Genomic DNA, 24,478 nt, shown 5'->3' on the forward strand with positions numbered 1-24,478 from the left:
TCTCCTATTTTCCTGTTTTTTGTTGTCCTGTCCCGTTGACTCTAGTGGTATTCCTTATTCCAGACTATTTCCCTTGGACTTCAGACTACCATTGTTTCTGCCTTCCATTTGACCTGGTGTCTTTCTACTTCTCTGTCAGTCTGATACCTATTTATCTGTTTTTTTGACCTTGGCCCAATCAGACTCCTGATATCTCTGTCTTGTTGTCCATTCATCTACTCCTTCACCGGCCCTTGGCACACATTGCAATCTACCTTTCCCAGCAACTTACCCAGACCAATCGAGCCCACACCAATGTATGCCCAACTGCTGCTAGTGTCCAGTGTACTCTTGATTAAAAACAGCTTACAGTAAAGGAAGCAATGAAGTAAATAAAGCTATTTATATGTTTACAATAACTAGAATTAAAAATTCTAGGACCTAGAGACACACAGAGTGAAGAAAGTCAGAGAAAATTATCGTATATTAGCACATATATGTGGAATCTAGAAGAGTGGTACAAATGGGTGAATCTATTTGCAAAGCAGAGATGGAGATACAGATGTAGAGAACAAACATGGACATCAAGGGGGGAACAGGATTGGGGTGGGATGAATTGGGAGACTGAGACTGACATACATATGCTACTATGTATAATATGGGCTTTCCTGGTAGCTCAGTGGTAAAGAATCTGTCTGCCAATCCAGGAGATGCAGGTTGCATTGGGAAGATCCCTTGGAGAAGGAAATGGCAACCCACTCCAATATTCTTGCCTGGGAAATCCCACAGACAGAGGAACCTGGGGGCCTACAGTCCATGGGGTCACAAAAGAGTCAAACATGACTTAACAACGAAACAACAACAGTGTAAAAAATAGATAACTAATGAGAACCTACTTTTAGTGCAGGGAACTCTACTCAGTGCTCTGTGGTGACCTAAATGAGAAGGAAATCCAAAAAAAGAGCAGATATATGTATATATAAAGTTGATTGATTTTGCTCTACAACAGAAACTAACACAATATTGTAAAGCAACTACACTAAAATAATTTCTTTTTATTCTAAATGTTAGGAGATAAACCTTGCATAATCTTTTGTTAGAGTATAAGACACGGGACATAAAAATTAATGGAATGCATCACATTATAGGTATCAATCAGTTGAGAAATATTTGAGTGCCCACCACTGGCAAGGCATTGTACTTCAAATGATCTCTAGTGACTGGAATATGTTTCCCTTTCAATGAATAAACAAGGTAGCAGAAGATATTCCTTGGGGAGATTGTTAAGAAAAATTCCACAAAGAAATAAGACCAAAAAAGGCCGCAAAATCAATTCCACCAATGCAATAGCAATTAAAATGACAGATCTTAACTTACTTCTGGCTGAATTGGTTGATAGCATATTTCAGCAGGGCTTGGAAAACCAGTTTGGTGTTTTAGATAATCTGAGAGAGGTGACTTTCATTTTGTCACGTGGGAGTACCAATAGTCCAGTTCCTCATTCCAATCCACTCCATGTTTATGAAAGTTCATTAGCTGGAACAAGAAGAAGGAAAAAATGTCAATGCAGGAAGTCATCCAATCCTGATAAGTTGACACGTAGAATAAAGTTGATGGTGTTATTTATCGCTAAGGCAGTCCTGATTAAGGGTTATACGTGTGTACAGTTGGAGGAAGGACAGGCGACGGGGAATATAGCTAAGTACAGTGAAATAGAGCTGATGTATTCAGAGCTTACATTGCTAGAGGTGAGATCAGTTACCTACTTGCAACTGAAATTTCAGACTTCTGCTTAGCAGGGACCTGCATGGACAAATGGTGACTGATAGTTGGAAAAATCAGCAGACATCTTAAATTTTATGCTCAAATGAATGAACAATGAACCAGGAGACTAAGTCCAGTTTTCAGCTGCTGGTAATTTTTACATTTTTATTTAAAATCACAGCATCTTTTTCAATTAATGCCTATGTGACTGTGACTTACTACAATGAAACCAGCAACTACACTTCAGCAGAGACATGCGAATGTGGTGTTTATGGCTTAGCCTCACCAGTGGCTAATGCTATGGGGGTGGTAGGCATCCCTAAGAACAATAACTACCAAGCTTGTGACTACAACACTGAGTTTACCTATACTAAGAAGCCCTGGATTGCGCTGATAGAAAGAGGTAATTGTACATTTTCAGAAAAAATTCAAACAGCGGGCAGAAGAAATGCTGATGCTGTTGTGATTTACAATCTTCCAGAGACTGGCAACCAGACGATACAGATGGCAAATTTCGGTAAGAACCGATTCCCAAAGAGGGTTAATGTCTTTGTTTATCTTAAAATGGTATTTCTATCTAGAATGGGTCTAGGATCTGGCAATGAGACTGTTAAACAAGTGTATTTTAAATTTTTTTGCCCGGCACTACTCTGAGTTACTTTACTATTAATATTTGGAATTAATTTGTTTCAAGAACAAAAGCAATTCAGGAAGTGGTTCCTGTTTTCCTTCATGATATTCTTAGCTCTATCAGCTTTCTCAGTGCATATTATATAATTGCTTTTTAATAAATGTGCCTTTACCTGTAAACATTAAAGAAAATATAAATGTTTTAATTTCATTCTTAATTTGTACTTTTCATTTTGATTCAGGGTTGTATGTATTCAAGTATGCAGTAACTGCAAAACTGATTCATTATTATGATCAAACAGTAGCATGTTTTAAGTGTTCAAAATGTTTACAGAAATGAGAATTCAACTATCTGCTGTATGCATGTGAGATTTTAATATTTGTGGGACTAATACGTATAAAACTACTCTGTAAGAAACATTATACATTTAAAATGGTATGGCTGAAATTGGATAGCTCTGTAATTCACACCAAAAGTAAAGATTTCCCTTAAAAATGTTTACTTATGACTCAAGTAAATATAATTATCTAACGTATTAACTTTGTAAAGGAATTTATCTCAGAACTACTGTTTTAATTTTGTTTATTTTGTAAAAAATGCCAGTTTCAAAATAAATGGTTTTAAATCAGTGAAAAAGTAGACTTCTGAAACAAGTCTTCTATACTTTAGGTGGATATAGGTATTTTTGACCCCAGACTTGGCCAAAGGAAAAAAATAATTTCAAACAGAGTAAGATCTGGTTGAATGCAATATCAGGATAATTAGTATTCTCACCACCAAATTTTGTGTTTGAGAAAATTAATGTAAATTAAATCAACCAGATTTCAAAATTGTAAGAAAAAAATCAAATTTGTGTTGAGTAGTAGAATGATTGAAACATCCAGGTTGTGTACATACAATATGGCAATTTGGTACTAATGTTTGAAAACCAAGCTGCTTGTTTCTCTGGGTATTGAAAAACCAGGTAACATGGTCTTTAGCAGTACAAAATTATTGTAAATGTACAAAACTCTACTTGCTACCTTTTATAACATATCCTGGACATCACCAGAACCCAAGTATTCACATTGTTTTTTCTTCTGAAGTTAAGAGTACTCCATAAGCATTCCCTATGTTCCTATATTTTTACAGATGACTTTTATTCTTGTAAAAATAAAATGAGGCACTTCTGTTGAAAATTAGGAGTTAAACCTCTTCTAAGAAATCTATGTGCTCTGTTTCAAATTAGAGACTCTAAGTATTCAAGGTTTCCTTTTATATGGACAGTCACATTCTGCTGTTTACTCCCCTGGTTTATTTAGCATAATTTTTTAACTGAAGTATAGTTGATGTACAATGTTGTATTAGTTTCCATGTGTACAGCAAAGTGATTCAGTTATATACACACACACACACACACACACATGCATTGGTTATCAATTTTATATATAGTAGCGTGTATATGTTATTCCCGAAATCCCTAATTTATCTTTCCTCCCCACCTTTCCCCTTCGGTAACCATAAGTTTGTTTTCGATGTCTGTGAGACTGTTTCTGTTTTATAAATCCTCTGGTTTTCTAAAAGTATAAACAGTATCAGACTAAACAGCAGTTATGTTTTCAAAACTTGCTTTGCAACATGAAGGGCCAACTACTGAAAAGTAGGTGCCCAACTACTGAATTTAAAAGATTGCCAGAACAGTAAATCTCTCCAAAAGGCATGCACAGTCATTTGAGTATATGTCTCTGAGTACAGTTTAAGAAACAAAGCAACTACATTTATCATTGAATATATAATACCAATATAGTCAAGGCTATGTGGTCAAAAACATTTGTAAAAACTACAGCATTGCTCCTGTTTTAAAATAAGCACACGGGAAAACATAGCATCATCACAGTAATTGTAATAGTTAATATTTATTGCCATTTAACATATGTCAGGCACTGTTTTAGGGTCTTTATTTTAACTAATGAATGGTGATCTTTAACACTGAATGATCTCAACCCCAAAGAATTAAAATTGTAAGTTTAGTGTTTTGCAGCTAAACCTGTCAGCTAGTGTGTCATTGGAGTTCTTCCTTCCTAGAAATTTCTCTTAGATAGAAACTATTATGTAATGCAGTTGACAAACAACAAACATAGGGAATTGTGTGGATATGAAAACTCAATGACCAGCCCCTAGGCCATTAAAGACTGCGTCATTATTATATAACATAAGCCAAAATTGTGTTTGTTTTTGCTGTCTTTCATTAGTGTGTGTGTGTGTTTTCAGGCACAGAGCATGGGGGAACAACTCCTGCTCCTTCTACAAAGGCTCTAGGCTTTACCTTCCATCACCTTATCTTTTATCACCCCTGAAAACCACCTTTTCGGAAAACCACACTCTACCGCCTCAGGGCTGAACCACCCTTTTACTTCCTTGCTTCCCACTACCTCTTCATTCCTTCAGTCTCATTTTCCATGCTAGGCCTCCCTAGCCTTTCCATAATGCTGTGCCTCTTTATGTCTTATTGATGTCAACACCCTCTAACCAAAGGCTGCTAGGAGTAGACCTGTAGTTTTAAAAGTTGGATTTATTACTTACTGCAGCAAAAGGGGAATGCATACCATCAAAAACGGTGGGGTATCTTAGTAAGAGGGCTTTAGAAAGGATTTCTAGGATTTGGGCTTGCTTCAGATGACTTGGGGGAGGATTTACAGAAACAGGCCTTTGACCAGACATCCCAGTTTGCCCGAGACAGGAATTTCCTGGATTGTGGGTCTTGCAGTGCTAAAGCCAGGAAATTCTTGGGAAAACCAAGCTGAGTAGGTCACTCTAGCTGGCATTGTTCTGGATTTGGATGCTGTCAGAAAGTAGGGGGTAATTCTGTGATTGGATTTCTAAAAAAATCTTATTTTTAAGTGGCAAAGACTAATCTGAACAGGCAGATAATTGGTAAAGTAATCGTCACTCACGTTTGTCAGGATGGAGATGTTTGGTCATTTTTGTGCCTTGGATGCTGTTCATATTTTGACTGGATTCAGACATAATTACAGAATGGTCTTGTCTTTGTCTTGATCCATCATGGGTACAGAATGAACTTCTCTACTGTTGATGCTCTGTGAAATTATTTATGTTCAATAAGAAAACACCAAGTCCTGATTGTTAGTACCAAGCCAGGTCCCAGATATCAGGGGCTGCTTGTCTCTTTCTCATCAACAATACACTATGTCTTTGTCTTTACTGATGTGCAAATACATTATCTCCCCCCATTTTATGTATCAGTGCTTCCCCACCCCCCTATACCCTGCCTTCAAAGTCCCCAAGAAGCCCAAGAGATATTTCTGCACCCCTTACCTCTTAGGGTTTCATGATATGGATACAGAATGTCTTTACTCCTGGGCCCAATTCATTCATAGCCCCCCTACTAGCAGTATCCTTTTTCTGATGGAGACAACTTCAGTCTGAGACATGCTCTCACTGAGGAAGAATAGTGTATAGCCCAGTAAAGCTATAATTCTAAGTTTCCCGGTTTGTAGTGTATTTGGATTTGCATTTTGATGTGACTGGAAATAGAAAGATATGTTTATGGTATCCTTAAGTAATTATGTAACTTCTTAACAATTCTTTCCAAATATTTTGGAGACATCTATCTATCCAGTTGTCCCAGATGTGCAAGAAAAGGCAGGACTCCTCAGTTATTAATGCAGAATGAATTAATTAATTCTGAATGAATACGTTAAGTATTGGCTTTCTGACCAAACAGGTTTTTTTGAAAGTTAAACATGCTATTAATAGGTTAATTGCCCTAAGAAGCAATTAGATTTGAATGTATTGTAGTTTATTTCAGCAAAGTCAGTAATTTGAAAGGGATAAAATGGTTCTTTATCTATTTGACTATGTTCAACAAAATGGATTATAGGGTGATGTCTATAGTCTTTCAGAATCCCCCAAACTCACCAATTCCCAAGCAGTTATGTGCATGGAAGGAAGAGTTTCATCAGAACAGAAAACTCACATGTTTTAGAAAACTGTTTTCCTAGAAATGAGGGGGTAAATAAAAATATAGTATATAAATGAAATGAGGAAATGATAAAAACTTCAATAAGGCTTAGACTCTGATACACACACACACACACACACACACATCAGTTCAGTTCAGTTCAGTTCAGTCGCTCAGTCGTGTCCGACTCTTTGCGACCCCATGAATCGCAGCACGCACACACACACACACACACACACACATATATATATATACACACACCCACACACATATATATGGACTTCCCTAATGGCTCTGTTGGTAAAGAATCTGCCTGCAATGCAGGAGACCCGGGTTTGATTTCCGAGTCAGAAGATCCCCTGGAGAAGGAAATGGCAACCCACTCCAGTACTCTTGCCTAGAGAATTCCATGGACAGTGGAGCCAGGCAGGCTACAGTCCATGGGATTGCAAAGAGTCAGACATGACTGTGCGACTGACTTTCACTTCTATATATAAACTCATATATATATATACATACACACACACACATGGGTGTGTGTTTAATTCAAGAAAACTAATCAGTTCCATTTCAAATGAATCTCAAATCTGCCTGGCACCATCTCCAAGACTTCATCCTCAGACCTCTGCAATAACTTTCTAACTCATCTCCCTGCCTCTCTTGTCCCCATCTAAGCCCACTACCCACTCTGAAGCTAAAGTGGCTTTTGAGAATAAAACCAAACCACACCTTGTTTAAAACCCTCAGTAGCTTCCCATGGTGCTTAGAGTACATTCAGACACCTTTCCATGTCCTCACCTGGCCATGAATCACCTGGCTCGTGCCCACCACTCTGACCTCATCTCCTCTCACCTCCCCACACACCACCCTCTACACTGAGCTCCAGCCACACAGGGCCCCTTTCAGGCCCTCAGTCCCAATAAACCATTCCCTACCTTGAGCCTGAAAGTACTTGAAAGCACCCTCTACTTTACACTCCCACATCTCATTAAGCATCAAGTCCTATTGATTCAATCTCCAAGCATTGCTGAAATCCGTCCCTTTTCCCACCTCTGCTGCTTCAACCCAAGCCCAGGCCAATATGATGCCTCACCTGCATGCGTGCTAGGTTGCTTCAGTCATGTCCCCTTTGCGCCCCTATAGACCACAGCCTGCCAGTCTCCTCTGTCCATGGGATTCTCCAGGCAAGAATACTAGAGTGGGTTGCCATGCCTTCCTCCAGGGGATCTTCCCGACTCAGGGATCGAACCCATGTCTCTTACGTCTCCTGCCTTGGCAGGTGGGCTCTTTACCAGCTGAGCCACTGGGGACCTGGACCATGACAATAACCTCCCAGCAGCTCTCCCTCCTACTCTCGCCCTCCTACAGAGTCTTGTCTTCCACCCAGCAGTCAGAGTGATCCTGTGGGAAATAGAATTCAGTCCAAATTAGAATAAAACCCAGGCTTCATGCAGGTTCTACAAAACCCTGGGTGATGAGACCTGATTCCACACCCCTCTCCCCCACATTACTATGCCTCTGCCACTCTTGTCTTTCTTGTTTCTAAACCAAAAGAGCTAGCTTTTGCACTTGCTGTCCCCTCTACTGAAGTCATTTCTCTTTCATGTTTTCATATAATGCTGCCTCCAAAAATATAACTGTGTCACTACTTTCTTGACATGGCAGCTAGAATGATCTTCTAAAAATAGAGGTCAGATCACATTGCTTCTCTTCTCCAAACCAACCCCCACCCCCAGTGACTTAACATTATTCTTCAAATAAAATCTAAACTTTAACATGCCTGAAAGGACTTGTATGATCTGGCCTCTACCTGCCTTCCCAACTTAACACTGCCACCCACCCTGCCTAAAGCCTAACCACTCTGACCCTCAGATATTTTCACTAACCCATAAAGCTTTTTCTGCGAGATCCTCTGGGCTTGTTTTTCTCCTCATCACCATCATCACTATAATACATGATATTCAGAGTATTCAATACTCTGAATCCCAGTTTAAATGTCTCTTCTTCACAGAAATCTCCCCTGACCACATTAATTTCAATCAAAACCGGGTCCTCATTTCTGTTGAAATCTCTTATAAAGTGTAATGACTGTCTCATTTGCTTATTACGCGTCTCTCCCACTTGACTGTAAGTTCCGGGATGGCGGAGAACATGTCACTCATTGTACAGAGCATAGTGCATAGTCTTCCCTAGTTGTTAAGTGGATGAAAGGTTAAGAAACTAAAAAGCAACTCCCTTTTATGTATGAAAAGATGGACTAGTTCAAATGAAATTTAGGTGAATTCAGCAAACTATTTCACTCTAAAGTTGTTTTTATTTTTTCCTATGCAGGTAATACTTTCTCTTTAAAAAAAAACAAAACACAAAATATAAAGTTCTCCTTGACCATTGCCCCCAATCTCAGGCCTCTCCCAAAAGATAACCGTTGCTTCATTCGGTAGGTAACCTTTCAGGCTTTTTGTATTCATTATTGCATATGTATACCAATAGAAAATACAAAATCAATCTATCTTTTATTTTTCACATTAATGAAGTTATTCTGCAACTTGCTTTTGTCACTCAACAGTAGGAACTGGAGTTATCTCCATGTTAATAAATTCATATTTAGATTGTATCAATTTTTAACTACTGGATAATATTTCATAGTGCAAGCACACTCATAACTTATTCAACCACTCCTCTATTAATGAACAATTAGGTTGTTTTCAACTTTGTTTTTTTATAGACAATACTCCAATGAACATAATTAATGCTGATACCTAAGGAAGCCAATGACATTGACCTTGCATCAATATTGATGTTGCTCTTATATCTGACCACTTTGTTAAACTCTTATTTTATTTTAATAATTTGTTCTTGAATTTTCAGGATAAATGACCATTTTCTCTACAAAGTTTTGTCTTTTATACGAATTGTACCTCTTCATTCTTTCCAGTGGTGTAAAATGTACCCCTTTGACTTATTTCTGACTTTACTACAAAAATGCTCCCACTGTTCCACCAATAAGTGTGTTGTTTGAGAGAAGTTTCTGGGAGACACTCTTTATCAAGTTTCAAAACTTTAGTAAAGCTTTTGAATCTTGTTATCCTTACTGGCAAGCTATAATATAAATACATATGTATAGGCATATATTTATGGGAACAATAGGTAAAAGGGGCAGTTTTGTTTTTCTTCCTTTTTTTAAAGATATCATTGTATTGGTGCCTTTTTTTTTTTTTTTTTTTTGACTGCACCACACAGGTTGAGGGGTCTTAGTTCCCCAACCAGGGATCCCACCAGTGCCTTCAGCAGTGAAAGTGCCAAGCCCTAACCACTGGACTGCCAGCAAATTCCCAGGTGCCCTTGATAAAAGGATTGAAAACATTTTTGTTGCTTATACATATGACTTCAAGTTGAGTGTCAAATTGTAAGACACAAGTGAAATTTTAAAATATCTTGACAAATTAGAAAAAGTGTATATTAAAACAAGATGAAGTGCCACAGAAAATAGTAAAGAATAATAAATATAGAGACATGTAAAATAGAAAAATCTTAAGACAGGTTTATAACCAAAATATTTGACAGTTACATTGTGCATGCATGCTAAGTCACTCAGTTGTGTCCGACTCTGCGACCTTACGGACCATAGCCCACCAGGCTCCTCTGTCCATGGGATTCTCCAGGCAAGAATACTGAAGTGGGTTGCCATGCCCTCCTCCAGAGGATCTTCCTGACCCAGGGATTGAACCTCCATGTCTTGCAACTCTTGCAGTGGCAGGTGGGTTCTTTACCACAAGTGCCACCTGGGAAGCCCAGTCACATTGTACCACAAGTTAAATAAAGAATGACACACAGTTATTTTAAAACTAGCATGATCATAAGATGTACCAGCAAGTATATAATATGATAGGCCTGGAAAATACCATGGTTATGCTTGGAATTCACAAAACTCTGAAAATATCATAAGCCTTACTATAACCTGGCTTACAATAACAGGACTTTAGTACCTCTCTCTCATATTCTCACATAAATTCCCAAGTGTCTGTCTCTCTTTTTCTCTGCCCGCCCCCACCTCCCACCATATAGACACAAACATACACAACTGCATAAGTTTATGTTTTTATAAGTGAGTTAAAGATACAGTACCTCTGAATGCTGGTTTCCAGAAAAATAACAATATGAGTAAATTCACTATGAGCTATTTAAAGGACATTTTATGTCCCCTTTCTCCATTTTAAAATCTAGGAATATATTTTTTAATCAAGGAATATTTTGTAAGTCTAAATTGTGCTTTTTGTTTATTGATATATTCTCTGCTTAACTCCTGTCCTCTTTCTCCTAAACTAGATGGAGAAATGCCTGAATAGCATTGCATACAATAGAACAGTTCCTCTTAAGTAACCTCTCCATTTTCAGCAATCCTTGGTTCCTAAGTCCTCTTACCCTAGCTAGTTCTCTTCCATCACTCAAGCTTACCTTCCCTAGACAGCAAGGACTTTATGTAAAGAAATTATATCCATTTCCATCTCAACTCACAAGTCTTATGTCCTACTCATTTAGGTAATTATTAGATATGCCAGAGCTACTTTAATAAAGTATCCCAGGGAGAACTTTACTAGTTGTCTCTAGAAACAACATGATTTAAACAAACAAACCTGATTTCTGATGATAATATCAAGACCTTTGACAGAACTGTGGAACAGGAAATTGGAGGAAATCATATTTCAGAGCATCCCTTATCACATCATACAAGGAGCAATGTACTCTACCTAACGTTTTAGATTTTTAGACATATGTCATATTTGTATCTAAATTTTAATAATATATATTATTATGTGACTTTCTAATGACTTTACATGCAGTGATACATAGTGATAGTATATGGTTAAGTAAATTGGTCTCTGGCAGTGATCAGTACATTGGCATCTCCTTAGTGGAAAGTACAAATAGAGGGAAATGAAAATTTGCTTAATAATTCACTTGCTCTCAATTTTTAAAAAATGATTGTCTCCATATCATTATCCCTAAGATCTGGAGCTCTTTTCGTTCAGTATTGTACCTAATTCCTATTAAAAACTGGTTTTCCTTTCCCTTTATGAGGGCAGTTGTTAACAGTAAATATTCTATTAGCTATGTGCTGCACATAGTGTAATTAATCATTTCAAAAATCCACAAGGTACAAAGTGTTAGTATTCATATTTCATATCTATGGAAACTGAGACATAGAAAGGTTGGTTAACTTTCCCCTCATAGTCATAACAACTAGTAGATTACAAAACTAAGGTTTGCAATCCTAACATCAGAACCTGTGCTTTTAAACAGTACACAATAATGCCCTTCTGGTGAGCACACACAACACAAGGCGCCATACAAAATAGTACCAAGACACGATCGCTGCCCTCAAGGAGGAAGACATAGTAGGGAAAACCGATAGCTACACAACTAGTAAAAGGCAGAATATACAAAGCACTATTCAGAGACCTGTTGAGATTGTTGGAGCTGAAGAGGTTAAGAAATTATGAGGTCATAGTGTTGGAAAGGTCATCAATGTGGGTGGATGTTAAAGTTATAGAAGATAATAGCAAAGAACTCAAAGATCAGGAGTGGGAATATAAAAGGGAGAGCTACCGAGGAGGCAATTAGGAAGTGAAATATTTCTGTTAAGATTTCAGAAGTTGAGCAGATCAGGATGATAATAATGTCCAGAGTCTAGTCATGACAGTGGAGTGACTACAGTGGAGCAGAGACAAATGTCCCTGAGGTTGAATCACAAGGAGGCCAGACTGTTGAATGATGGAAGAACTTAGGGTGGAGAGAATAACTGTGATTCAAATGCCAAAGTCTCCATGTTTGTGGGGCAATGACTAGGAAGTTGGTCCATGACCAAATAGGGAGAGAAGGACTTGGAGGTGGTAAAACCAAGTGCCATGAGTCCCTTGACTGCCATGAGTTTCCAAGAAATGGGTTTTACTCATGATGGTTGGGGGAAAGTGGTTTGGAAACAACCATGTGGGAGTGAGGAAACCCCCTATAGCTCTGAAATATGTGGGATACAGAAGGATGAGCTGTCTCTATTAAAAGTAACTGAAGGAAAAGTGGTGTCCTCTGGGGTAAGATGGGTCAGGAACCAAAAGGAAACATCATAAGTTTTAGTATAACCCTCAGTAAAGAGGAAATGATGGAGTTTTATCAGTTAAGCATATGTCATGGAACCAGAGACCTGGAAGACTCAATGGAAACTTTGGGGGGGAAAGCAGTGGAAGAAGAAAGTAATGAACCGAACAAAGAGGGGAGCACAGAATGAAGATTAAACAAATTAGCTTCCATTTGGGACAATAACTAAGGATGATATGAATGTGAGATCAGGAAGCATTAGTGTGAAGGTAAAGATGTCTTAGACAAATAGAGGACTTGGTTTACCAGTGTAAAAGGCTGGCAGTGTATATAAAACATAAGAGAATTATTCACAAGAGAGCAGGAACTCTTGAAAAAGTTGAGAAGGGCAGAGCTGAATACAGTAAAGCTGAAAATATGAAAGAATTGAGATCAGTAGGGTCCTAGAGCTGTGGCTATAGATTACAAGAGTGAAAGAGGGGAATGTGAATGTTTGAGCAGGGAGGGAGAGTACACTGAAGGTAATAGATGCTGAAAGACCCGAAAGTAAAACTAACCAGCCTTAAGTTTCCAAATGGAACTTCTTTAAAGTCTTAAACCAGGTATAAGTTGGGACTTGCATCCAGTGGAGGATGTTTCATAAAAATATGAAATCCTTATAAAGAGTGAGCTCATGACAAAAATTATTTGAGTCCATCTAATAAATTAAATGTTCTGGGAAATGATCTGTTTGTTATGACTAATGCTTTTAGTAAAAACTGGTAGAAACCTAGTCAAGGCCTTAGGATGTCAAAACTGCAATGATTAAATGCCTGGTTGCCCTGCATTCCAGAATTGAATTAAATCCAACCTACATTTACTTGTATGTATTTTTAGCTTTTAAATGGAAATATAAATTGAGTTCTTTTCCTCAGAGCAGTCAATTCAGTGATGGAGGCTGAGTAGAAGGAGTGGAGAATAGGTCAAATAAAATGTTTGATATTATTTTAGCTCTAAAAAAATACTTCCATGGACCAAATAATCGTTTGTCAAATTAATTTTCCCACTGATTATTTTTATTAGCCTCATATAGGATATAACCGCATCTAAATGCTCAGTAACTTGTGTATGGTAAAGATCATTTGCAATTGGAGGCCACAGTGGTTAATTCTTAGAAATATATTACTATTCCAACCATACAGGCAAATGTTCTTAGAAAATTAGTCTTGTTCAAAAGCCAGGATATGCAGAAAGGCTGTATTTACCAGAGGGCTTTGTGGAGAATTCTTGGACCAGAACTCAGGTGGAGAGAGGGGTTAGTTGCATTTTGGCTGAAGGAAGATGTATGGTTTCTCTGACCATTTCACAAAGAACACATCCTTTCTCCTCAGAAAACTGCAGCTCTTTGTCTGAACAAGAGAAGCTTAAAGAAGGCCTAAAGAGAAATGCTAGGGCCCTAATCTGATGCATATTATACATGACACCTCCCCCATCACTCCTGGGATACAAGAGGTGAGGTTAAACACTAGGGCATAAAACCCTTGGGTGCCACTCGTCCTTGTTTACATATCCATACCCTGGGCCTAGGGATAGCCCTGCAGTGACTAAGATGTAAGCTCCTAGGGAGAGCAAGTTCTGGCTGACAATTGGGTTTTCTAACATGGGAATAGAAAGAGACATAAAATGTGGGGTCTTTTGTTTTTTCATCTAAAAAGCAAGGATTTATTTATTCATTTAACAAATACATGCAAGGACCACCTATTGGTCCTATCTTCCCAAATTTTACATTTCATAGCTCGCTCACTCTCAGCCTTCAAAAATGTAACAAGGGCTCTATGAGAAGCAGTGGCATGTCATAGTGATTTAGGGCATGGGCTTGGTAGAGAGACAGATCTGGATTTGAATATCAGGTCTACTGTTTGTTTTCTAGCTATGTGATCTTGAACAGGTTATTTAACTTCTCTGAATTCCAGTCTTCTCATCTTAGTTATCTCATCTGTAAAGTGGGTATACTGCAGTACTACCTTATAGCATGGTTGTAAGGATCAAATGAGATAACACATGTAAAGAAAGCACTTAGCATGGTGCCTATTCTATCACAGACACTCAAAAAATTGTAATAGTAGGATGATGATGATGAAGTAATTCCACTTCTTGATTTATTCCCTCTCTTTTCCTATCCAATTCTTTCTCACTTTAAACTCTTGGCCAAAATTTACGTCCTAATGAAGACTTTCTTGACTAACAACTTACCCTGATCTCTCCTTTGGTATGGTGGTGGTTTAGTCGCTAAGCCATGTCCGACTCTTGTGACCCCATGGACTGTAACCCCACCAGGCTCCTCCTTGAAAATCCAGGATTTTCAAGGCAAGAACACTGGAGTAGGTCGCCATTCCTTTCTCCACGGGATCTTCCCAACCCAGGGATTGAACCCATGTCTCCTACATTGGCAGGCGGACTCTTTATCACTGAGCCACTAGGGAAGCCAAACAGATACCATCAGTTCAGTTCAGTTCAGTAGCTCAGTCGTGTCCGACTCTTTGCAACCCCATGAACCACAGCACGCCAGGCCTCCCTGTCCATCACCAACTCCCAGAGTCCACCCAAACCCATGTCCATCAAGTCGGTGATGCCATCCAACCATCTTATCCTCTGTCGTCCCCTTCTCCTCCAGCCCTCAATCTTTCCCAGCATCAGGGTCTTTTCCAATGAGTCAGCTCTTTGCATCAGGTGGCCAAAGTATTGGAGTTTCAGCTTCAACATCAGTCCTTCCAATGAACACCCAGGACTGATCTTTACTGGTTGGATCTCCTTGCAGTCCTAGGGACTCTCAAGAGTTTCTCCAACACCACAGTTCAAAAGCATCAATTCTTCAATGCTCAGCTTTCTTTATAGTCCAACTCTCACATCCATACATGACCACTGGAAAAACCATAGCCTTGATAGATGGACTTTTGTTGACAAAGTAATGTCTCTGCTTTTTAATATGCTGTCTAGGTTGGTCATAACTTTCCTTCCAAGGAGTAAGTGTCTTTTAATTTCATGGCTGCAATCACCATCTGCAGTGATTTTGGAGTCCAGAAAAATAAAGTCAGCCACTGTTTCCACTGTTTCCCCATCTATTTGCCATGAAGTGATGGGACCAGATGCCATGATCTTAGTTTTCTGAATGTTGAGCTTTAAGCCAACTTTTTCACTCTCCTCTTTCACTTTCATCAAGAGGCTCTTTAGTTCTTCACTTTCTGCCATCAAGGTGGTGTCATCTGCATATCTGAGGTTATTGATATTTCTCCCGGCAATCTTGGTTCCAGCTTGTGCTTCCTCCAGCCCAGCATTTCTCATGATGTACTCTGACATAAGTTAAACAAGCAGGGTGACAATATACAGCCTTGACGTACTCCTTTTCCTATTTGGATACCATAGCAAGGATTAACTCACTGATAGTGACTTGAGTGCAAAATGGCAGATGGGATGACCTGTGACCTAGAAGCAGTACTAGACAGTTGGAGATCCAGGGAGCTTGTTTCTTTCATGTCTATATACATAGCACTTAGCACAGTAACAGACTAACACTAAGCCCTCACTGATGATTGATGAATGAGGCTAAAAAGAGAAGCGTATACTCTCCCAAATAAATATTACCTACTCCACAACTCTATCTATAGTAATACCAGAGTGTTGGGGTTCCTCAACTTAGTAATAGCCTTGCTGGTTATTAACATGTTCTTTTTATGTCCATCGTCTCTCCCTGAAGCTATTGGTGTCTCACCTTCAGCTGGCAGTCAGGACATGACTTTTGTTAGGCTGCTTCTATATAAAGCCCTGGCAATAGGAACTGCCTAGATTACCACCAGTGATTCACACACTTACACAGAGGGCTTACACCCACACAGGTTCACAGGGTGATGGATCCAAATTCCAGTTCAGGTCTTGTTTCACTGCACAATATCATGGAATTAAAATGACTCTTTCACTTCTTTATATAAACTATTGTAGATGTAGTGATCTGTATCATACTATGTGACTTCGGGTAGCATGTAAGAAAAACCTCATTAATTCTCACCAGTGTTTAAGTTAAAAATGTGGGGTTGGCACTTAGAAGAGTGGGAAGATGATTAACTGCTTCAAAGAATAGAAAACTGTTTTTATGTGGTACATAAAAGCAACTATTTTCCTGCAAACAATCTTTGCCTGTTCATTAAAAGATCCCCAGTAGTGCTTCTCTTTGACATGATTTTAGTACCAATTCATTTGTGTTATTGTATTACTTGAAAATAATAAAGCTGCATTTCGTATGTTGTTAAAATTTTAATAGGAAAGCTTGTGTGACAGGAAATCACTGAACTCTGGAAGGGCATTTGAAAGAATATTTTTTTCAGGCATATAACAGTAATGTAATCAAAGCTAATGAAATATAGAAATCTGCTTCAAAGAACAGTGAAAATGATTTTAATTAATAATCTAATTGCTTTTATGTAAATGAATGCTTCCTAAGGCACTAGAAAAATTGGTTTTCTTGTACAAGGTAACTGTTCTCAGTGCAGAACTTATCTACACCATAAATTTCCTTTCATCACAGAATGAGCCCTAGCCCTTCTCCAAAATAATGAAATATTATTCTATAATTCCAATTATAGCACTTGACCACTTCAAGCAAGTCTGATTTAGTAAAGTTTTTCTCTCTCTGCAAAATAATTTTATAATGAAAGTAGAGCTCTATTTTCTTTATTCTATATACTTGGACTGTATTTCTGGCAGTGAAATCTAAAAGAATATCCACATTGTTCATTTGTGAAAATTGTTTTAACTCTTGGATATCCTATTAATACTTCTCTGAAAAAAAATCAATGTCCACAGCCCATTAATCCTCACTCTGTGAATGCTTAAAATGTTAGTAAAGTGGTAAATAAAACATGCATCTTCTTCAAGCACTAATACTTCACATACCTGGTCCCTTAGGCTGCCATTTAATGGACCTATGCTCTTAACCTGTAATTACATTTTAAAAACATGCAGTTGTGGTATTCAGTGGTTTTTTTCTGACATTTATCTGGGACATTTTTATGCTATAACTTCTTATGGGAATATTTCCATTCCCTTACAATAAGATCTTGGAGACAGTATATACTGGGTTGGCCAAAAAGTTAGTTCAGGTTTTTCCATAAGATAGGATGGAAAAACCCAAACGAACTTTTTGGCCAATCCATATTTTTAAAATACCTTCTCAAATTATGTACCTATTGCATGTGAGAGAAAGAAAATATCACTTAGAGTAGGAGGGTAATTAAAGACTTCTTTGCATTCAGCAAACAAAAGGGCAAAAAGAAACAAAAAAACACAAAACCCCTATTGTCTTAAATGTACCTGCAGATAAATTTAATTACTGCATAGATTGTAGTATTCTGATTTCTGAAAGGCTACACAGTAAAGCACCATGTTTTACTGAAATATGAAAAAATAGGTAATCTAAATTCCTTTAGTATGTTTGTTTTCCTGTCCTGTAGTTAGTTTCACCCTTGTCTTTGACATATCACTAACATTCATAACAAAAGGAAAGCAGCAAAGACTAATATACACAAGCAGATTTCTATAATGCTCCAATCATTATCTTTGCAGTTATTATTTATTTTGTTAATAGTAGAAGCAATTGGATGCTTCAGAAAACTCAGAGTACAATGATTTCATTGAGGGCATTGACCTAAATGAGTCTGGAAGAATTTTCAGTTTGATAAAAATGAAAACCGTTTTGACTCCTTTTTGACTCCCAGGGCTCCGAGAGCTGATCTTGGTGCCTTAGCAATAAATTCATAAAAAAAAAAAAAAAAAAAACAGCCAGTTATATTCTGGCCAGTTCTATTTTTTTGAGTGCCAGTTGGCACTGGGTAGAGGAGAAGCAATAGTCTCTGGATTTTGTCTATTTTCATGATTTGCTTCTTCTGAAGCTATAAGCAGGAACACGTGGTCAACTAAAATGTGGCGATTATAGTTTATACAAATGAACTGTGTACACCCCCATTTGACTGTAAGGAATTTGTGGGGAAGATTCTTGGTGGATATTTGTTACTATACCACTGCTGCTGCTGCTGCTGCTAAGTCGCTTCAGTCGTGTCCGACTCTGTGTGACCCCATAGACGGCAGCCCACCAGGCTCCCCCGTCCCTGGGATTCTCCAGGCAAGAACACTGGAGTGGGTTGCCATTTCCTTCTCCAATGTATGAAAATGAAAAGTGAAAGTGAAGTCGCTCAGTTGTGTCCGACTCTTCGCGACCCCATGGACTGCAGCCTACCAGGCTCCTCCATCCATGGGATTCTCCAGGCAAGAGTACTGGAGTCGGGTGCCATCGCCTTCTCCACAGAGGATATTAAAAAATATTTTGATCCAACAAAAATATAAAAATAATTTTCGCTTAAAGAAAAAACACTGAACCTAAATCTCCATTCTTCTCTAAAACCAAAACACCCTCTTAATTTACAGGAAGGAACACCTACTGATTCATAGGATTTGGTCTCAGATAAAACCCTGGGGATGGGGGGAGGGGATAGGTAGAAATGCATCTTTGCAAACCCTGCACAAATCTTGAATTAAAATTCACCTCTTCACAGATATTCTCTTGTAGCAGAATGATTTAGTTGTAACAATGTAATAATTACATAAAATATAATAATGGTAAAATTGTTTCATTTGTTTACATATTTTTGGAGCGATTACCTGACAATAAGATGCTCTTGCTTCACAAAACACAAGGGAATTCCCAAACGCACGATGAAGTCTTCGTTTCTTTGGGTCAAGAAACCAGCTAAGTGAGCCAGACTTATTCATGCCAGAAAGACTCATGAATCTGTACTTAGGGTTTATTCATTGCATGTGATCATTGTGGGGAATTCCTTTTCTCAACCCGCTGTACAACCAGATGACACAGCATTTTTCAATTCCAATCTTATAAAAGAAAGGCCCAGCAGAGGGCATGTTGAGCATTTTTATGGCTAATACAAACACCTTGGTACTTGCCTCAAGGATATTTAAGCAGTAACATGCTATATTTGCATCTGAAGTAAAATTTCCAATGTCTTCTGATGTCATATGGCAACTCTTTCAATTAAGAGAACACCAAGATACTCAGTCAAGTTCAGCCAAATAGATTTAAATAAAACAAAAATCAATCTAATTGATTACTTTAAAACCAACTACCTTGAAGATGTGAATAAATTCCCAGAATGGATAAGACCAGTGAGTTCATAGATCCTCTTTAGTGGTTACATGCTCATGGGAGTAAGGCGATAGACAGAATATAAATATGCTAAGTTATGCCATTAATTTAATTATCTGCATGCAGCTAGTCCACTGGCAGTGTTTAAATCTCAGGCTAATTTTCTTTGATCACTCAAGCTACTTCAGAGTCACCTCATATGGGTCTGAAGGGAATGCCTGCATAAAACATAAGATGAAAATGTGCTGAAAAATGCATTTCAAAGCCAACTCCAAGTGTCTTTGATAATCTGCTCTTTTGTATTATCTGTATCACTGCTTCCCATATACTTCTATCTATAACTGAGATCTGACTCAACTCTTTCTTAGGGGACTAATAAACAGTGACCCTAAAAAATCTAAACCTTCAGTATAATAATTCTGGTGAGCACCTAGTTTAGGTGGAAAATGAAGTTCAATTAAAAAATTTAAAAGTTGATTTCAATATTTGAAGGAGAAAGCCAGACAGGCAAGAATATTATTTGCATTTTAAGAATATAATTCTAATAAGAGAAAGATCATCAGAGCTTTGGTAAATGACCACTACTTTAAGCATGAGTGCCCTCTATTTCTAAATACTTGACAAACTGCAACGAATGAGAAAATTCCAAGACACCAAATGGCACCCCACTCCAGCACTCTTGCTTGGAAAATCCCATGGATGAAGGAGCCTGGTGGGCTGCAGTCCATGGGATTTCGAAGAGTCGGACATGACTGAGCTACTTCACTTTCACTTTTCACTTTCACGCATTGGAGAAGGGGATGGCAACCCACTCCACTGTTCTTGCCTGGAGAATCCCAGGGACAGCGGAGCCTGGTAGGCTGCCATCTCTGGGGTCGCACAGAGTTAGCAGCAGCAGCAGCAGCAGTTCTCTTACATTTTTCTCCATCTTTTTTTCTGCCCACACATCTAAAATGTTACTCAACTCAGCTATTTATCTTCCCATCACAGGAGTAAAAAATCTTGCTTCCCCTCTGTTTTAATAACCCTTTGCCACAGTTAGTATCATATATGTTTACATGACACCAAAGTAAATAAAAAATACTAGTTGAACAAGGCAACTGAATGTTCTACTTTTAGCTAGTTGTTTTGCTATTATGTAGGTAAGCCTGACTCTTGAATATCTCCTGAAATTATTCATCTGTATCTCTGTTGTCTTCCAAAATAACGCACTTGAAACAATTCTTCCTATTTGCAAGTGCCAGCCCTGTTTTCTTCTGCCATTATATATAATAATTTAAATGGTAAACATTCAGTGTCTAGAGCCTACCTAATTCACAGGCATCTCAGTTAGTCCCTTGGTTAAGACCAATACAAAAATAAGACATTTGTGGATAAAATAGAATCAATCTAAAGGAGGAATTCTTAGGCTGGAGTCCTTGGAGATGCACAGATAGGTCATACAAAGTCTCTATGCAGCTGAAGTATTCTTTTTTTTTTTTTGGCCACGTGGCATGTGGGATCTTGGTTTCCTGACCAGGAATCAAACCTGCACCTTGTGCACTGAAAGGGTGGAATTTTAACCACTGAACCACCAGGGAAGTACCAAGGTAAAGTATACTTGAAGTTAGCAGTACATGGAGTGGATTTTTTTTTAAATCATTCTAAATGTCAAGAGCAATGCAGTCCAATAACATTCTGCAATGATATAAACTTCTATCTCCATGCAGTCCAATAATGGCAGTTGAGCACTTGAAATGTGGCTAATGTGCTTGAAGAACTGAATTTTTACTTTTATTAAATTTAAATAGACACAGGAAGTTGTTGACTACTGTATTGAACAGTATAGCACTAGATGAACATTAACACAGGGTCACTGGGATAAGCTTCATGAGGTCCATGAAGTCCTTGAAACTGTGCACATATTTGTGTGTGTTCATTTACTCTGTACATAAGTTTCATCAATGGGCATGAGTTTGAGCAAACTCCAGGAGATAGTGAAGGGCAGGGAAGCCCGGCATGCTCTTTAGTCCGTGGGGTCACAAAGAGTCAGACACGACTGAGCAACTGAACAACAACAAAGTTTCATCAAAGTTTCAGAAGGAACTCTGGCCCCCCAAAAGGTTAAGAATCATAGCAAAAGCAGAAGTAGTGTCCCTGTTTGGGTTGTATGCCTCCTAACAACATAGTTAGAACTAGAAACTTGGTGAATTTTATTGTTTTTTCAAAAATTTAATGTCTTAAGAAAACATCTGAATCCCTCGGCAAAAAAAAAAAAAAAAGGGAGATAATTTCCTAGAGTTAAATTCAAGTAATGTATTATACATTTCTACAACCAACACACATTTCTCTTTTCAAAAAACTTATTTTGAGATAATTGTAGATTTATGTGCAGTTGTATGAAATAGAGATCTCATATACCATTCACCTAGTTTCCCTGAATGTTATCACTTTATGTAACTATAGAACAATATTACAACCAGAAAATTGACATTAATGCAATCCACTGAGCTTATTTAGATTTTACTACTTTTACATGCACTCATTGCATGTTCTGGGACTTCCCTGGTGGCTCAGACGGTAAAGCATCTGCCTACAATGTGGGAGACCTGGGTTCAATCCATGGGTCAGGTAGATACCCTGGAGGAGGAAATGGCAACCCACTCCAGTATTCTTGGCTGGAAAATCTCATGGACGGAGGAATTTGGTAGGCTACAGTTCATGGGGTCACAAAGAGTCGGACATGATTGAGCAACTTCACTTTACTTTATATTACATGTTCTATGCAGTTTTATCACATGTGTAGGTTCCTGTGATCACCACCTCAGCCAAGGTTCAGAACAATTCCATCACTACATTGTTCCCTCATGTGGCCCTTTTATAGTGACACACACCTCCACCCCATACTCTTTCCTTGACTCTGCTGCTGCTGCTAAGTCACTTCAGTCATGTCCAACTCTGTGCGACCCCATAGACGGCAGCCCACCAGGCTCCCCAGTCCCTGGGATTCTCCAGGCAAGAACACTGGAGAGGGTTGCCATTTCCTGCTCCAATGCATGAAAGTGAAAAGAGAAAGTGATGTCGCTCAGTCATTTTCAACTCTTCACGACCCCATGGACTGCAGCCCACCAGGCTCCTCCATCCATGGGATTTTCCAGGCAAAATTACTGGAGTTCCTTGACTCTAGGCAACCATTAATCTGTTCTTCATTACTACAGTTTTTCATCTCAAAAATGTTATATAAATGGGGTCATACTGTATGTAATTTTTGCAGATTGGCTATTTTCCACTCAGTGTAATTCTCTGGAGATCCATTCAGATTGTTGCATATATTCATAGTTCATTATTTTTTATTGCTGAGTAGTATTCCATGGTATGGATGTATCACAATTGGTTAACTATTCACCTATCAAAGAATATTTGGGTTCTTTCCAGTGTGGAGCAAATATGAATGAAGCTGCTATAAATGTTCATATACATATATTTTAGTGAACATAATTTTTCATTTATTTAAGATAGAGGCCCAAGACTAGTATTGCTGAGTTATATGGTAGTTATATGTTTAATTTTATACGAAACTACCAGACTCTTCCAAATTTGCTACATGATCTTACATTCTCACCGACTGTGTATGTGTGATGCAGTTTCTCCACATTCTCACCATTATTTGGTGTGGTCATTTTTTAAAGCCATTCTGATAGGTATGCAGTGATATCACATTGTGGTTTTAATGAACATTCCCCTAATGGCTAATAATGTTGAACATCTTTTCATATGCTTATTTACCATCTGTATATCCTCTTTGGTGAAATGTGTGTTCTTGTCCCAGGGGGGAAAAAAGCATCCCAAATAGGAATGGGTTCTTTTTACATAGGAACTTGAATAATACCAGTGGATAATATAGTTTTATAAAAGAAAGAAATGCTGTTCAATCAGGAATTTTTACTGGCTATCTGCTAAGATAGAAGCCTTAACATTAGTTGATACTTACAGTGGCTCAACGGTAAAGAATCCTCCTACCAATGTAGGAGACATGGGTTCAATCCCTGGATCGGGAAGATTCTCTGGAGAAGGAAATGGCAACCTGCTCCAGTATTCTTGCCAGGAAAATCCCATGGACAGAGGAGCCTTGCGGACTATGGTCCACGGGGTTGCAAAGAGTCAGATATGACTGAAGTGACTAAACCACCACCACCACCACCACCACCATCCCAGTGAAGATGTTTCTGTGGAGAAGTAGAAAAATAGAATCCAGGAACAATACTTGGCTTTTTGATACCTTGACCTAGAGAGAATTGAGAGAATACAAATGAATGGAGAGATAAGAGAGCTTTTGGTTAAGTATTAGATTAGGTCATTTCATGAACATGTTTTCTAGTAAGTACCAGTACCACAAATATTTTATATCCTTGGTATGTTTTTGATATATTTAGATGTCATTTGTGGCCTTGTTTCTTGGGTCATAGTTGTATATACTCACCCAGATAGAGAGCTGTCTACTTCAGCTCAGGAAGGGCAGATTAGGTCATTTCATGAACATGTTTTCTAGAAAGTACCAGCAGCACAGATATTGTATATCCTTGGTATGCTTTTGATATATTTAGATGTCATTTATGGCCTTGTTTTATGGGTCACAGTTGTATATACTCATCCAAATAGAGAGCCACCTACTTCAACTCAGGCAGGGCAGCAGAATTAGCTGCAGGCAGAACTATTACTCTCCTCTAAGAAGAGCTGGACTCAAATACCTGCAATGATGATTCAGGCATGCATGCTACGTCACTTCATTCCTGTCCAACTCTTTTTGACCCCATGTACTGTAGCCAGCCAGGCTCCTTTGTCCATGGGATTTCCCAGGCAAGAATACCGGAGAGGAATGCCATGT

The 24,478-nt window shown here is 38.4% G+C and overlaps 1 protein-coding gene across 1 annotated transcript in view; it reads left to right on the forward strand.

Annotated features, from left to right (window-relative positions):
- The first annotated feature begins 1,552 nt into the window (after nucleotides 1-1,552).
- Nucleotides 1,553-24,478, forward strand: part of RNF128 (ring finger protein 128) — a 100,517-nt gene continuing 77,591 nt past the window's right edge. The window contains exon 1 of the mRNA XM_005227835.5: nucleotides 1,553-2,260. Within this exon, the coding sequence (XP_005227892.1) occupies nucleotides 1,858-2,260 (403 nt within the window). The 5' untranslated portion in view covers nucleotides 1,553-1,857. The remainder of the gene's footprint in view (nucleotides 2,261-24,478) is intronic.

Source organism: Bos taurus, chromosome X (assembly GCF_002263795.3).
Source record: "Bos taurus isolate L1 Dominette 01449 registration number 42190680 breed Hereford chromosome X, ARS-UCD2.0, whole genome shotgun sequence".
NCBI lineage: Eukaryota > Metazoa > Chordata > Mammalia > Artiodactyla > Bovidae > Bos > Bos taurus.